The sequence below is a fragment of the Alligator sinensis genome, unplaced genomic scaffold (assembly GCF_000455745.1).
Source record: "Alligator sinensis unplaced genomic scaffold, ASM45574v1 scaffold592_1, whole genome shotgun sequence".
NCBI classification, from domain to species: domain Eukaryota; kingdom Metazoa; phylum Chordata; order Crocodylia; family Alligatoridae; genus Alligator; species Alligator sinensis.
Window position 1 is genome coordinate 607,218 of NW_005842214.1, and position 15,744 is coordinate 622,961.

General features: G+C 42.8%; 1 protein-coding gene across 6 annotated transcripts in view; it reads left to right on the forward strand.

Moving 5' to 3' along the window:
* AMBRA1 (autophagy and beclin 1 regulator 1) overlaps positions 1-15,744 on the forward strand; it is a 166,698-nt gene that overhangs the window by 56,298 nt on the left and 94,656 nt on the right. For 4 of the 6 annotated variants that reach the window (XR_003094837.1, XM_006026919.2, XM_006026920.2 and 1 more), the window contains 2 exons: positions 9,404-9,487; positions 10,079-10,179. Coding sequence is in view for 5 of the 6 variants with exons in the window: in XM_006026919.2 (XP_006026981.1) it covers positions 9,404-9,487; positions 10,079-10,179 (185 nt within the window). In the remaining variant the exon portion in view is untranslated. The remainder of the gene's footprint in view (positions 1-9,403; positions 9,488-10,078; positions 10,180-15,744) is intronic. The other 2 variants (XM_025207972.1, XM_006026922.2) reach the window with 1 other exon arrangement.

Below are 15,744 nucleotides of genomic sequence, written 5' to 3' on the forward strand. Positions count from 1 at the left end.
ACTCTTTCCTATCAGTTCCCTCTTGAGTCCATTCCCTCTGTATTGGTTCATCAGAACACTTTTATATCTACCCTTGTTTAATGTTGATATCTGCCTGGAAGCATAGTGATTTAATTGTAACATTATGCAATAAGGTTCATAAATAAGCAAAGGAGATTGTAGAAGAGGACATATTAGAACAACAACAGTGACTCATGGTTAAACAGTCAGATATACACATCTGGCTGGTTTAGTTTTCTGTTTACTTATTCTTGTCTTGGCTTGCTATAATTGAAGCAGCAGAAACGATGATTAGGACAGATTTGAATGTGCCGGGCAGGGGGGAAAAGAGCATTCTTAAGGGTAGGCGTGGAACAGGTCCCAAGTAATTGAGTGATTTTTAATCTTTCTTTTGTTTCCCTTTCCTTTTATTTGTCCTTTGATATTTGCAATTGCTGTTCTGGTATACACAGTTCCATTCTTCATTCTAAACTGATGAAATTTAAGTCACTGTAACTACCTCCATAATAGGTTCCAAAGCCCCCTTCTTGCCATGAAAGCCCATTTCCCACTTTGCTTCCTTTGATGTACTTGAGGGTGGTTGTCATCTCAGAGAGAGGAACATTCTTAAATGCATTACCAACTCCAAAGAGGCCAAAGACTAAGTTTATACCAATATTTTGGAGAGGAAAATCAGTGAAGTGACCAGAGCTCCAGTGTCACAAGCTCTGAGGAGTTCATGGTGTGGCAGAGGCAGCTGTTGCATGATGAATTAATTGAACATTAAATTCATCATGCTTATAGCAGGGTAGCACATTGCAGGACTGTGCCTTCCAGGGTGGGTATTGCTCTGGGCAAGTCAGATGGGGTAGAGTTCAAATATTTTTTTCCAATAATCTCAGATAAAAATACTGCATGCAGCTGTAGCGGTAAAGAAATCCAAGATGTCTTCAAGGTTTGGGTCTGCTTTGACAATCTGGAAGCAATAGAGGAAGATGTGATGGTGACCTCTTCCTACCACCTCAGTCTTGCTTATATTCAACTTCAGACAGTTGTCTTTGTTCCAGGTGCTGGTCTCAGCCAGGCAATATGTCTTTTGAAATAAAAAGGAAAGGACATGTAGAGCTGGGAGTCTGCCTATTCCAAACATTTGTGACTCTAACCTCTCTATTTCCTTTACCAGCTTCAGGCAGGATGTTAAAGAATGAAGGATACGGTAAAGCCTCATATGTTTCCATAGCTTAATGTTCTCATATCTCACTGGCAATGTTTAGAAAGAAAGGATCAGAATCATTTCAGTACTTTTGTTATATTTGCTATTCCTGAGGCAAAAATGTAGTATTCTTTGGCAAATTCCTCTTTTTCCCTCCTTATTCCCCTTTTCCCTCCTCCTCCTCAGTAAAGGTTTTCCATACAGGCAGAGGAAGTAGGGAAGAAATGAGGTCCCTGGTATCTTGGGGTTTGGATTACATTGGAGGAACTGAGATATTATGATGATGCTGGTCATTCTTTTACAATCCAGATTGATTAGGGGTTTCTCATCTATCTATCTTAACTTTTGTATTCCCATTTTATTGGTCTTAATGCATCTATTGATAGGCTAACACTACTACATTTTCTGGAGTATCATTTCTAGCAAGACATTGCCAACATCTACAGAATAGTGTCCTGGCATGGCACTTATTACAGTATGGTCAGCTTTTCTGTAGCAGGATGTTGCTAAGTTCAATGCCCTTTAGAAAGCTGAGGCTTTAGTTGTGTGAGCTTTCTTCTGATTGGTTTTTTTTTTTCCGTCATTGGCTCAAGCTTCTTGAAAACAGTTTTGAGGCCTTCCAACAAGACCAGGACACTATTAAAATTATGATCTTTCTTGGCTCCAAGAGCCAGCCAGCTGTCCGTCTGTCTGTTCTGCTGCTGTTGCCTGACTGTAATAGAATACAACAGTATTCTATTCATTGTCTTTTGCTTGCTTTTAGTTTGTACCTGTGAAATTTGGATGAGCAGAAGTGACCAAAAACTTGTGACTGATAGACTGGGGAACCTATTCTGAATGAATAAATACATTTGCTGCTTTCAGCTGATCAGCTCTGCATGGCTTTTGGTGTCTCATGTTAATTGCAATTCCAGATTTGTGGAAAATCAATGACATAGGGTCTTCTAGGCAAGCTATATTTTCAACTCTTTTTCCCTTATGTGAGAATCCAATAATCTGTTAATGGCTCTGTGAGCAGCAAAAAAGTGGCTTTGTGTTTAATATCCATCCTAGACTTGGGCATCAGTTAAGTTCACAAGGAGCAGCCATTGTTGCATGGCTGTAAACTGCTTGAAGAACGCAGTGCCAAATGCTGTGAGTGTTTTTGTTGTGAAGATCAGATATGATGTCAGTATCCCAGGTATACTTCTGGTGAGTGGCCTGCCAGCTGCAGGGGATTTTTATCTCTGCTGTTAGAGCTGTTGTGAAAAGAGGGTGCCTGATGTAAGGTTTCCTATTTGTACAGGAGGAACTGTGATAGTGATCTACATAGAAGGTCCATAGATGTATTGTTCATATGATTTTGATACTTTCTGACAGTGGCTAATGACATCTCTGCTGCCAGTTAGTTGATTAATCTACTTTTAACAGATATCACTTGTTTAGTAATTGTGTGTCAGTGTGACAGGTAGGCCCAGAGTAGAGACAATTGCTACCTTGTCAGATCATATACAGTAGATGTACGATTGCTTTTCATTGTGCTTCCAAATTAGTCTCTTTCTGAAGCAATTAATCCTTAGCCTTTAAGTAAGGGGGCTGCTGCTGCTGTATTTCTCTTGACCAGGTGATGAATCCTCTAATACATGGTGCTTGTCTGAGACGCTCAATCTTTTGAAGTGCGTTTTTATCTTGTAAAAGTCATTGTATTTCCCCCCTGAATAGTCCTCTGAGAGGCAATCAAGGCTGTGTTCTTTTTGGCGGTCAGGTAAGCCATTGATAACCCAGTCTTCTACAGACCTGCTAGCTTCAGGAGTCTAGCTGGTAAATTGGTAAGGATTTCTTCAGCGTTTTCCTTGAAAAAGTTGCTAATGAAAGGCTGTCATTTGTATAATCCAGTAGGTGGAAGTGAGGTATGTCTTGACTGCTTTTAATTTATGCTACAACCAATATGGCAGTTATGGTTGATATAGGAAATACTTTTTTCTGCTAGTTTGTTTGTCTCCAGCCGAGATGAGGTTTTTCCTGGCAGTCTATTTCTACTGCTTTATCCTCTAATTTTATGGAGCTTCCATTGCTACCCTTGGGATATTATTCTGCTTTCTTAATACATCTGCCTGGCAGTAAATGTGCACGCGTGTGTGTGGTTTAAAGTCTTTCTTTGTTTAATGTTGCTCCATTCCTTCTGACTACATTCCTGTGTTCCTGTCATTTTTCCTATATTCCACCTTTCATATTAGTACTCCTGTGGTGATTATACCATTCTGAGCCTTGTAGATGGATTGTATCTGTGTTACACGTTTTTACAAAATCACGTAAGTATAGTAGTTCTAAATCAGTCTCTTTAGCCCCTTAGCTGTTTGTGAAGTTCACTAGTTCTTTTTAACCTTGCAGTCTGCCAGGTGCTGTCCGCATTCACTTTCCTGTCCCAAAGAAATCGAAATCAGCTCTTTTGAATTTTCTCCAGTTTGTCTGCATCTTTCTAGTCATGGTATGTGGTATTTTGGGTGGGATATCCATATCCCAAGAGTTATGTATGACACCGCTCCTTTGAGCTGTGGGCCAAGAGGTCCTCAGAGTCTGATGGGCTGTGAGCAGAGTGGGCAGAACCTGGCTGGGATCTTCCTGAGCTCTATAGAGAGGCTTTTCGCTGTTTCAGTAGGAGTCTCTTTTTGCTGCCATGTTGCATCTCTTATGACCAGTTTGTTGCCTGCTTTTTCATACCTAAGTTTCTTTCTGAATTCTGCTTTTGAGATGACTCCCTTCTGGTGAATGTAGGAGACCTGTGGTTTTTTTCAGCTTGATGTGTTTCTTGCTCCTATTTCTCCCCTCTTGATCTTTTGGAAGTTTCCCAGCTCCCATTGACACACACTTCCAGGAGGACTTTAAATTTTTTAGGATCAGACACTAGATCCCTTTTGTTTCTGGCTTTACTATCCACAACGCCTCTTAATTTAGGGCAAAGTAGTAACTAATCTGCCGCACTATTCCTCCAGGTAGCACACACTCTATCTATCAGTTTGGGTTTGTAGAATGACATACAAACACACCCAGAGTACTGTTTGCAAATTTCATTTTAATATGCTCTTTGCTCCTTTCATGTCTGTCATGGATCAGAAATGCGTTATGTCTTATCCTCTGGCTGATGCATATATTCTAGTGACGATCTCTAGGCTGCCTCCTCACTCAGCAGAGAGTCCTGTAACACTGCCACTAACGTATCTGTAAGCTTCCACACATGTTTCCTACTGTACCCCTTTTTTCTGGTATGGCTAATTTGGCTTGGCTCCCTCAGGGAATCTTCTCTTTAGCAAATGTTATAGTCTGAAAACATTTGCTGTGTTACAGTTCAGCCTTTTTCAAACAGAGCGCTGCCTACTAATTACTAGTGGAAGGCAGGGTAGGGTGGTGTCTTTAAGACTAACTCATTCAGAAAGGCATATATGCTTTTGTAGACGATAGCCTATTTTGTCAGATGTTATGAATTGACTACTGTGCACCTGTTGATTTGAGAAGTGCTAAGCGAAGAACTAACACAACTCCTATCTAACCTTTCTTTTCCCATTGCAAATTTTTATAAGTACCTCCTTACTCTATAGCCCCTATTCTTGAACTGAGAGCAAGCCCCTGCAGTATCATTCAGGGTTACCTTGATCTGTCACTGACCACCCACTCCCCTTTCTCTCTAAGCAGGGTTTAACAGTTCAGTTAGCTGTGGGGTTTAACAGTTTAAGAACTATCCCTTTTGATCCCATGCTCAGGCCTGAGAAAGTAAATATGCTGACCTGGCAGGGGAGACAGTCAGGTGGATACTTTCCTATCCTCAGCTTTCCACCTTGTTCTCTTGTAGGTCCTTGGTATTCTCTGTAGGTATCTTATCTCTGTCACTATTCAATTTTCTGTTTATTTCTGTTAAATCTCCTTTGGTTTAACTCCATGCAGTTATGTAGAATATCTAACAAGCAAGAAGAAGTTTATAACATTCACTGAAAAAACATAAAAATGGCCTGCATTCTCCACGATATCATTAAAGAAAATGGTAAAACAGAGTCCAATGTCAAGGCCCGCAGCACTTAATTAGAAGCTACCTCTACCAATTATTTATAATTTTGCTTTCTGTACTGTCCTTCAGTTTCCAGCCTTTGTGATTGAAATTGAAATGTGATTAAATTATGAAACAAATTGATCTAACTTTATAAATTAGATTTCATGAAACAGTGTAAAATGCTCTAAATATGGATTTTAGTGCATCTACTGTAGTGTCTTGATCTGCTAACTTAATAATTGTATAAAAACAATAAGGTTTGCCTGGCAGGGTTGAATTTTGATGAACCTGTGCTGCTCATTTCTTTTGCCCCTCATAAATTTAACCAGAATTAAAAAAAAAAAAAAAAAAAAATAGCATTGACTCAGCTCTGTGTCCAGCGTATTTAGCAGAAATTTTAGCATGGACTATAGTGGAAGTAGTTAAATCAACTCAGCAGCATGTTAGAGTTGGAATTAGATCAATACAAACCCACCCTAAATGATTAGAAATGGTTGTTTTATCAAGAAACAACATTTAAAATACAGGACAATAATTGTCAGGATCCCTCTTTTTTTTTTTCCTTTTCTAAAGATCTTTCTTGTTTTGCTTTTCTCTGGTCTTCTATGCCTGCTGTATTCTTAATTATTTCTTTGTTTATTTAAATTACAAATGCATTGGCTAATTGGCTGATTTCCTTACTCAAGATGCCCATGTTTTGATATTCCATGTAACTTTCTGAGTCCTTGTTTGTTAAGTCACTGTTACTTTTATTTATTGGCTTTTAAATAAGCAGATCTTTCTTTCTCAGTCAGTTTGATGATCTCATTTATCTCCTGTGTTTATTAATGAACTGAATTCCCCTCTTTTCTCCTTGATTTTACTTGCATAATGTCTTCTCTTTTGCCCTTACACCCCATGTTAGCATTAACCTGTTGTTACCATTATCTTTTTCTGTAAACTTTTCTTCATATTGCTGTTGAGATTTCTGCTCCAAACTTTGATACCAGAGCAAGTTAGCTATTCAGAGCTTCTATTCTTTGAGTCAGTAACTCGTGAAGCCATGTTGGTCACTGCTTGTTCCTTGCTTCCTTTCCTTTTCAGAGGAATTATAGTCTGTGTACTAATTATAGTGCTAAGACTCCCTTGCCTTGTTCCATGGTCATGATTTTTTTGCTGCACAAATCCTCCCTTTTGCTTCTGATTTGTTGGCATGGATAATAATAAGCCAGGATACTTCAGGATACTCTGGCCTTGTTATAGCACATATTCTGCCACCTGGAAGACAGCAGCTCCCTGTTTCCTTTATCTCTGTTTGATGGGGAGGCTGTTGGAATGCTTTCTAGGGGAAGCTGTTTTCTCCATAGGTGCAATTCACTTTCTCACCTTGTGTGTTTTGCAGTGAACTGCACTCAAGTCTTTCTGTTGCTTCCAGTCCAGTCTGATAATCAGCTGACACTGGAGAGCTAAATTCTAAGCTGAGGTAGCACCTGTGTGTGCTGCCTGAATGCAAGGTAAGGTCCCTGCTAGTTCTTTGGCAAACTTTGGAAACTTGTTTCATTTCTTGCAACAGTACTTTGTATTGGCACTGAAGTTGTGTTAACATCTGCTCTCCCCGCTCTGTCAGCAGACTATATGTGGTACAGAAATAACACAGAAAGTGCCACCCGTCTTCACCAATCTGTAGGGTTTTTTATTTTCCTTTTTAGTAGGTGCAGAAATAATCTTCATCTGGCATCAGGGTAACATCAGCTGCTCCAGCTTTTCAGCATTAGACACTGAAGGCACTTGGATAACATGGAGGCATTCAGTACATGGTAGCAAGCATGGGACTAGATGCAGGAGATTCTATAAGATACTCAATCTAATGAGGTTGTGTCTGCTTGTATTATTTCCTCTTTTATGCTCTTTTCAAGCTGTCTATATGATTTTCTAATTAAGTTGATCCCCACCCCTCCACCCTGCCCTGTAGACTGCAGTCATTGGGACTACCGTTCTTCAGGACGTGATCAACTTTTCTTATACCAAATCCTGCTACTGTGGGGGTATGGCATAGATTTTTTGAGGTATGGGGGGAATGCAGGTGAAATATTGACATTGTAGGATTTGATTAATCAAAGCTTGCATGTTTTTTACCTTCATTTCTCATTGCAAGGCCTGTCCCTTCTCTTAGCCTCTTTTCTGCAATGAAAGTAGGGAGAGTAAGAGGATTGAATGGGTTGGTGTGGTGTGTAATGGGAGAGGTCTGGGATTGAAAGAGTTTGTCTTGAGACACTGAGTTGTTGAAGTTCCTGTAATAGTTTGTTTGAGAGAGATTTTAAAATTCAAAATAATAGTTGGTCACTCCGGTGCTTTAGGTCTGAACCAAGTTGCAATGGCAACTCTAGGGCTTTATGCCTTTAGTTTTCCCTTTATTTTTCCCTGCCTGAATCCCTTTCTCTTTCTTTTCAAACCTGTTTTAGAAATTCTTTTGATTTGCAGTTTTATGGAGTTCAGTCCTGCTGGCTTCCCCCTTGCTGCTGTTCACCAGTGCTAGAAGTGGTATCCAACTCCACCAGATGCTTTAGCATTGCTGGTCCAAGGGACTGTCTGTGGACCAGTTCTGCCTTTCTCCTCTCAGGACCAAACATCAGTATAATTTGAGGCCTGTACATGTAGATTTTAAAGAATGATTCATTTGTCTGAGTCTTTTACTAGCTTTAACTGTGTACAGCAGGCTTTATCGTGTTGTGCTGTCTCTTGTCCTGCAGTGACACAAGACACAAGATGGTGGGAAGAACATTAAGGGGAAAATAACTGTGGGTTTGTTTTTTTGCCAGGAGAGTGAAATTGAATGCTGATATACAGCATCCTTATTGTCATGCCTTCTTGCTGCTGTTCCATGTCGTAATAGGCCAGGAGCCACGCACACAACTTTTTTATTTACATATTTCAGGAGCCCTGCAGTTCACATGTAAACTATGGACTTGAAGTCCTGCTTCGCTACATCCCAGGGATGTGGCTTCCTTAGGCAGACAGATGGTGCCTTCTCTGGGCTTTGGTTTTGCTGAAGGAAAGTTAAAAATGCTAATGAGTAAGGCAGTACAACCTCTGCTCTTCTGTTCCTGGTTCCTCAAATGCGTGGGAAACAGCCACGTAATGGGCCCTTCTTTTCAGCCCACATTTCCTCACTCACTGATGAAAACAAACTACGTGCACAGCTTGCTGGAGTGGGTTAGGAATTTCACTGCTTCAGAATTTGTTGCATGTGAAGGACCTAGCATTCTAGAGATCCTGTTGCTGCAGAGATAACGTTTAATGTTTCTCTCCTACAGACTGCTCAGCAAGTGTTACCTTCACCCCACGATTTACTGGAAGGTTAATAGATATTCCAATATATAGATAGGGCTCTGCAGCTCAAGGAGAACAGGCTTACTCAAATTCATGCAACAAGTCAGTCTTAGGAACATCCCCACTCTTTACTTAACAGCCAACTATATGGTCAGAGATGGTGTTCAGTTCCTTTTGGGGTACTTCCCCAGCCTGCTGCCCTTGTAGCTTAATTAAGCTATTAGGCTAATAATGAGGGTAGTGTATTTAGGCTGCATGACTTGATATAGTGGGGCCATTTACTCCATTCATTCAAAGAACACTTGAGAGGTTTGAAGGGTCATGACATTGTAGCTGGGGTTGTTTCTAGCACCTTTAACTTATCTGGAAAAAACTTGCTTTGTGTGCAATTGTCTGAGACTGTGGAGTCATTAGAAAATGACCGCCAAAAAGAAGAGACTTGAGGAGCAGTTCTATGCTAACATTTCCAGAGATGGGTTAAACAGCACCTAATTAAACCTGTTCCATAACTGACTTTCTAAATGCCCTTAATTCTGGTGGAGTTGTTTTTAACTGTCAGTAGTTTAAGAACTGTGATTTCTGGAGTTTCTGATATTGTCTCTGGTTTATTGAAATGCTGCAAGTTACTTGATCCTTTGAGCCTGTCTCCCTGTTCTGTGCACCTCCTTTCCTGCTCCCCACCTCCAGCAGGTGTGTAAAAGCACTTTGGGGGTCTTGTGTGAATTAAATGTATTAGAAGTGCAACACGTGAGAAGCATGTGTCCCCAGAACTTGTTGGCATCACTCAGGGTAGTGCACTAAAGTTGCAGATGCTTCTTTCCCGAAAATTTGTCTTTGGGGATTTTTCATAATATGTAATGTTTGTTTTTTATCTTCTACTGAAGGGACAATGGAGACAGATCACGGCACCGAGCTCCCCGGAACGCCCGCATGTCTGCACCATCACTGGGGCGTTTTGTCCCTAGGTAAGAGCTACACACCAGCCAGGGAAAGGTAAAAGCTCAATAATGCCTCTTAGAGTTTCATGGGTGTCATTGGAAACTCTGATTCACTTCCTTGCATTGGTCTGTTGTGTGCTAATTAGCAGTGGCCTGGACCTCTGAGATGCTCAGCCTGTCTTGGGAGTTTACTGTCATTAGCTTTCCTAGTCACACTTCAAAAATGATTCCTAACTGGAGATTGGTCACTGTAGTGTGAAGCCAAAGTGAAAAGGAGAAGAAGAGCTGATGACATGAAGCCTGCTTGGTTAAAAACAGTGTCAGAGTTGCTGTTTACATAAGTGATGTAGCTCAGATAATCTTCAGTGTCATCTTGGTTTGAATCATTTTTGGGAGACAGAAGGCATCTCCTAAATTAGGGACTACTATTTGTTTGCTGAATAAAGCACTCGGTTCATGAGGTGTTTCTCCTTGATCTACTTTTCCCCTTTTAGAGCCCCAGAACTGCAGTACTAATCCCCCAGGGTAGTAGAGATTCCTAGTCCAGGGTCCCAATTCCCTGGTTGTACTCTGGGATGCTTTCACTGTGTAAATGGTTTCTCTCTTTTCTCCCCCTAGGCGTTTCTTGCTGCCAGAGTACTTGCCTTATGCTGGGATTTTCCATGAACGTGGACAGCCTGGCTTGGCCACCCACTCATCTGTTAACAGGGTCTTGGCAGGTAATGAAATGCCCTTTTTGTGACCTGTGCATAGGTCATATGCTCTCCAGCATCTGTGCATAGTGGGATCAGTCTGGCAGGAAGTGCCTGGGGGTTCTGTCCGCAACATGGGTAGTGTCTTAAGAGTGCTTCAGCCAGAAGCTATATTGTGTAGTAGGGCTGGTTCACATGCATAGAAAGTTATCTGCTCTCTGGGCTGCAGATACCATGTTTCAAGTACATATTAGGGGAGCCTCTGCCTTGAGCCCCAGGGGCTTGGGGGGGGGCAGTTAATAATCCTGCCTTTTGTTTAACTGCCTCATGATCCCAAATGTCTTCTTTTAACAATCTGACAGCCTAATGATCAGCTTGCTGCAGGTCCTTCTAATTGAATTATAGGGTGCCTTGTTCATGTTCCGGCTGGCAAGGCTCTCACAAGGCAGCGCGGGATTCAATTAGGATCTTAATAAGTGCGTATTAAAACCTCGGCTGCCACCACATACAGCACACAGGCATTTGGGAGCCTTAAAGGGCAGGCGGGGGTGGGGGGGAAGAGGAGTGGGGCTTTGGCAGCCTGTGAATGAAATAGTTATATGATAGATGGCATAATTCTTTAAGATGCTTTTTTGGTTGAGCCTGAATTGCTTTGTAATTATACCAGCGTAGGGAAATTGTCTTGGAGGGGGTGTGGACAGGTATTTTGTGTAGCTAGAGAAAGGAACAGAAGACATCTGACATAAAAACCTCAGAACCAGTGCTTCTGTTACCAAATAGTGCACATGCCAGAAAGGCAGAAAAGGTAGGGACACCCAAACAGTTTTTTGCTTGCTTTGTCTCTGAGCACAAGATGGACATTGTGAGTGGAGAGAGCCATGATGGTTTAGTGTGGCTGTGTAGTTTCAGTGCAGTGGACTGTTTCTTTAAAGCCTGCCTTTCTTTACCAGACTCCAAGCCTCTTCTAGTTCTTTGTGTCTCACTTGGTATCTTGGTTAAGTTCTTGATTTAACTCCTACTCACCCTGGTGGAGCAATTGTGAAAGCAGCCAAAGGCAAAGTTGCCAAACACTAGTACCTTACTACCTGAAGAACGGGGGATCTAGCCCATAGCTTTAGCTTTAGCTGACACACATCCATCACCATACTTGATGGTTATGTGGGATTTTGGCTGTCAGCACGTGGAAACAGCTTGCTGGCAGATAATTACTAGCTGCCAGGCAACACTGCAGAACTCTCCTCCAGCCTGGCTTTGGAGGCACCTACCTTCACCCCTCCCCCCACAGATCTCCTGATCCTCTGCTGCTGGGAAATGTATCATCTCCTGGCATTTCTGTATTAGAGAAGAAATTCTCGTATTCTCTGTTGTCTTGGGTTTCTGGTGAAAAGTAACCCTGCCCAAGCCTGGCTCAGTTTGGGGAACTTTGAGCCCCCGTACGTAATATACCACTGTGCACACCCTTTCTACGCCCTGCTCAATTAAAGAGATTATGCAGGCAAGGAATTTACAGTTCCTTCACTTAAGCAAGGACATTGTAGTACTCTTGATGACTAAGTTCATCTTGCATTCTTTGTGGTAAACCAGACCTAAATACAGAATCCCCACCCCCATGAACAAAGCCTCTGTGCTTGCTTCCTAGGTGTGTATTTTTACATTTGTCTGCATTAAACCACACAGGTTTTTTTGCTTGTGTCTAGTTTCATAGTTGGTAGGGTCAGAAGGGACCTGAGCAGATCATCAAGTCTGCCCCCCTGCCATGGCAGGAAAGAATGCTGGGGTCAAACGACTCTAGCTAGGTGATTATCTAGCCTCCTTTTGAAGACCCCCAGGGTAGGAATGAGCACCACTTCCCTTGGAAGTTGGTTCCAGATCCTAGCCGTCCTGACTGTGAAGTAGTGCTTCCTGATGTCCAGCCTGAATCTACTCTCCATCAACTTATGGCCATTATTCCTAGTTACTCCTGGTATTGCTCAGGGGAACAGGATCTCTCCCGTTCCCCGCTGGTCCCCCTTGGTAAGTTTATAGATGGCTACCAGATCCCCTCTCACCCTTCTCTTGTGGACGCTGAACAGGTTCAGGTCCCATAGCCTCCCCTCATAGGGCCTGCCCTGCTGCCCCCTGATTATGCGAGTGGTCCTCGTCTGGACCCTCTCAGTGCTGTCAACATCCCTCCTGAAGTGCAGCGCCCAGAACTGGACCTAGTACTCCAACTGCGGCCTGACCAGTGTTGCATAGAGGGGGAGGATCACCTCCTAGGAGCTGCCCGTGATGCATCTGTGGATGCATGACAAGGTGTGGTTGGCCTTACTGACTGCATCCCCACATTGGCAGCCCATGTTCATCTTGGAATCAATAATGACTCCAAGATCCTTTTCTGCCTCTGTGCTGACAAGAAGGGAGTTCCCCAGCCTGTAGGTATGCTGCTGGTTCTTCCTCCCCAGGTGCAGTACTTTGCACTTTTTGGTATTGAAACCCATCCTATTCTCATCCGCCCACCCTTGTAACTTGTCCAGATCTAGTTGTAGCCTGATCCTCCCTGCTAACGTGCCTACTTCCCCCCACATCTTAGTGTCATCTGCGAACTTGAAGAAGGTTCTTTTCACCCCCTCATCCAAGTCGCTGATAAAGATGTTAAACAGTGCAGGCCCCAGGACCAAGCCCTGGGGAACCCCACTGCCCACATCCCTCCAGGTTGAAAATGACCCGTCCGCCACCACTCTGGGTGTGGCCCTCCAGCCAATTTGCGACCCATCTGACTGTGTAAGCATCAATGCCACAGTCACTTAATTTTTTGATGAGAATGGGATGAGAGACAGTGTTGAAGGCCTTCCTAAAGTTCAGAAAGACTACGTTCACCGTGATGCCTGTGTCCAAGGATTTTGTGACCTGGTCATAGAAGGCAACTAGGTTGGTCTGACAGAACCTGCCTCTAATGAACCCATGTTGGTTTCAAGTTAGTGTACCAAGTGAACCCATGTTAGTGTACCAAGAGATCCAGATAACAGTTATCTACCATTCCACCAACATTTTAATAATCTTCAAGCTTTATCATTAATGATCTAGACTTCTTCCAGGCCACTGACAGGCATGCTAAGAAAGCATAACTGTCAAGAAGTAACACCTTTGGGACCCCAGTAGAAACTGCTGCACTCAGTGATGACTTCTTGTTTACAATTACACTCTGAAGAGCTATCAGTTGGCTCATTTTTAATACATCTAATGTATTCCAGGGTGGTTTTGTATTTTTATTTCTTGATGAAAATATTGTGTAGCGTCAAGTGAACTGCCTCATAAACATTTATTTCATCAACTCTGTTAGCTTTATCACTCAGACTTATAATCTCATCAAGAAAAGATTTTAAGTTGCACAAGATGTGCTTTCCCATAAAGCCTGTTGACTGACGTTAATTATTATTGCCCTCCTTTAATTCATTATTAAGTCTCACATCAGAAGTTGTATTATTTTTTGCTTGGAAGTGAAGCTCATGAGACTACTGTAAAGCGAGGGTTGTCTCTTTTAACATTAACTTTCTTCCATTCCTCTTGGCTTCCCTAGTATTCCAAGACATATTGAAAACCCTGAGAACTTCTTGGCCAGCTCTTTAAAACCATTGAGCACATCATTAAAGTTTGTCAGTGGCCTTTATGTCAGCCTTTCTCCATGTCAGACTATCAAACTCTGCGGTAATAGTGAGAATTATGCTATGGAGCAGGGGGTGTTAACCGGTGGTATGCGGGAAGGCCATAGCAGGTACACACAGGCAGGTAGGGACGGAGCGCTGCCACCCACCGCCTCCCAGGAGCAGGGCCAGGTGGAGACGAAGAAGGGAGGCACTGGAGGGGAGGTACAGGGGAGGTCGCATGCAGAGACCGCTGCTCTCACCCACCACCCCACACTGCCACTGCTCCGTGTTTGGCTACACTCCATCCCCACTGCGCCTGGCCATGCACCTCCCCCCCAACTCTGCATCTGGCCGTCGGGGGTACACTTATTAAAAAAGGTTGAAACCCCCTGCTATAGAAGATAAACCTATAGGGCATTTATACACATGCTTCAGGAAGTGGGGGTGGTGCTTAGAGCCGCTCTAATTAAAGTGCCCGGAGTCTCTCGTGTATCAGTGTCCCTGTGCTTAAAATGGCAGCCGGGGGTACTTTATCTAAAGCTCGTTCAAGCTTTTGATAAAGTGCCCCGCCGCCATTTTTAAGTGGCGGGGGATGCTGATACGTGAGATGTTGGAGGCTGCTGGGGCACGGGAATTACCACACTCCAGCAGACTTGGTTAATCGAGTCTGCTCCAACGCACTGTAATTACAGCGCGTTGGAGAGCTTTGCTGCTCATGTATAGGTGCCCAAAAAGAAGCCTGTGATGCATGGGAGCAACCCAGTTTACTTTAAGGAGCTTTCTGGGATTGGTGCTCTGTGAAATGAGTAGGTGGCTCCTTTGAATGTGCCTACATCACAAACTTACTGTGCCAGGCAGTGGTGCACTCAGACACTCTGTGCTGCTTCATGTATTCTACCTCTCTACTTAGAAATGATTTAATTGTGTTCATACAGTGCTATGGGCAGGCTAATTAGCACAGCTGAGAGGCAGAGCCAACAAACTTGCCTGCATTGCCTGTGGAAGTGGCTTCACTACCTTTTACTTTGGACCTAGCACACACATAGCAGGGTGATGTGTTTTGAGTGTACTGCAGCCTGGCATGAGATGTTCTAAGGAACACTAGTACAGACAACACAATGAACGTGGTAAAAAGGTGTTGGGATGCTTTACAATCCTGCCTCCAACCCTTGGTCTCTCTTCCCTCTGCACTAGACATCTGGCATTTTTCCGAATATGTTTGTTCCTTGAACAATAGAGAAGAATGACTTTTCATGGGATGAAATACAACTTCACAATTTACGAAATGGAGCTGCCAGTGTAGTCGTGAAATTACCTCACATGATCTATCTGGTTCCTGACCACAGTGCTTAGAATCACCTATTCAGAGCTCTCAGCTTTAGTCCTGCACTACCTGCGTTGCTGTCTTTTGCTTGTTTGTTTGTTCCCTGGAGCTGAACCCATACCCAGTGTGCCTTTGCACAGCCTTTCTCAATTGAAGTCACAGCTTAGACAAGATGCTGTGAATTTGTATTAGGTGAGCGACAAAGGTAGATCTAATATCCATTTCAAATCAATAAAAACTGACATTCCCTCCCACTGTCACAAAAAAACTTTAAGGCCCCATATTCATCTGTGTTAACTTCCCCTACAGGCTCTATGGCAATTACCCGACAATTATATTCTTCAAGCTAGGGAGGGACATGCTGACAAAGTAATAGAAGAAAAGTTAAAAAAAAACAACAGACCTTAGTTTCAGTTCAATGAAAGCACTGGGGGAGAAAAAAAAATCAATGTTTGCCAAATAACAGGGGATCAGATATGTTTTCTCAGCTTCACAGAGGGCTTTAAAAACTATGGAGGGACAGAGAAGCTTGTTTATAGTCCTTTTCCTCAATAGGAGACCTACATTTGGTGTCTGCCAACTTAAGACCCAGGAACCTGAGTTCAGGAAATATTTCTGTCCCACATGATCACTGTCTCGAGTGTC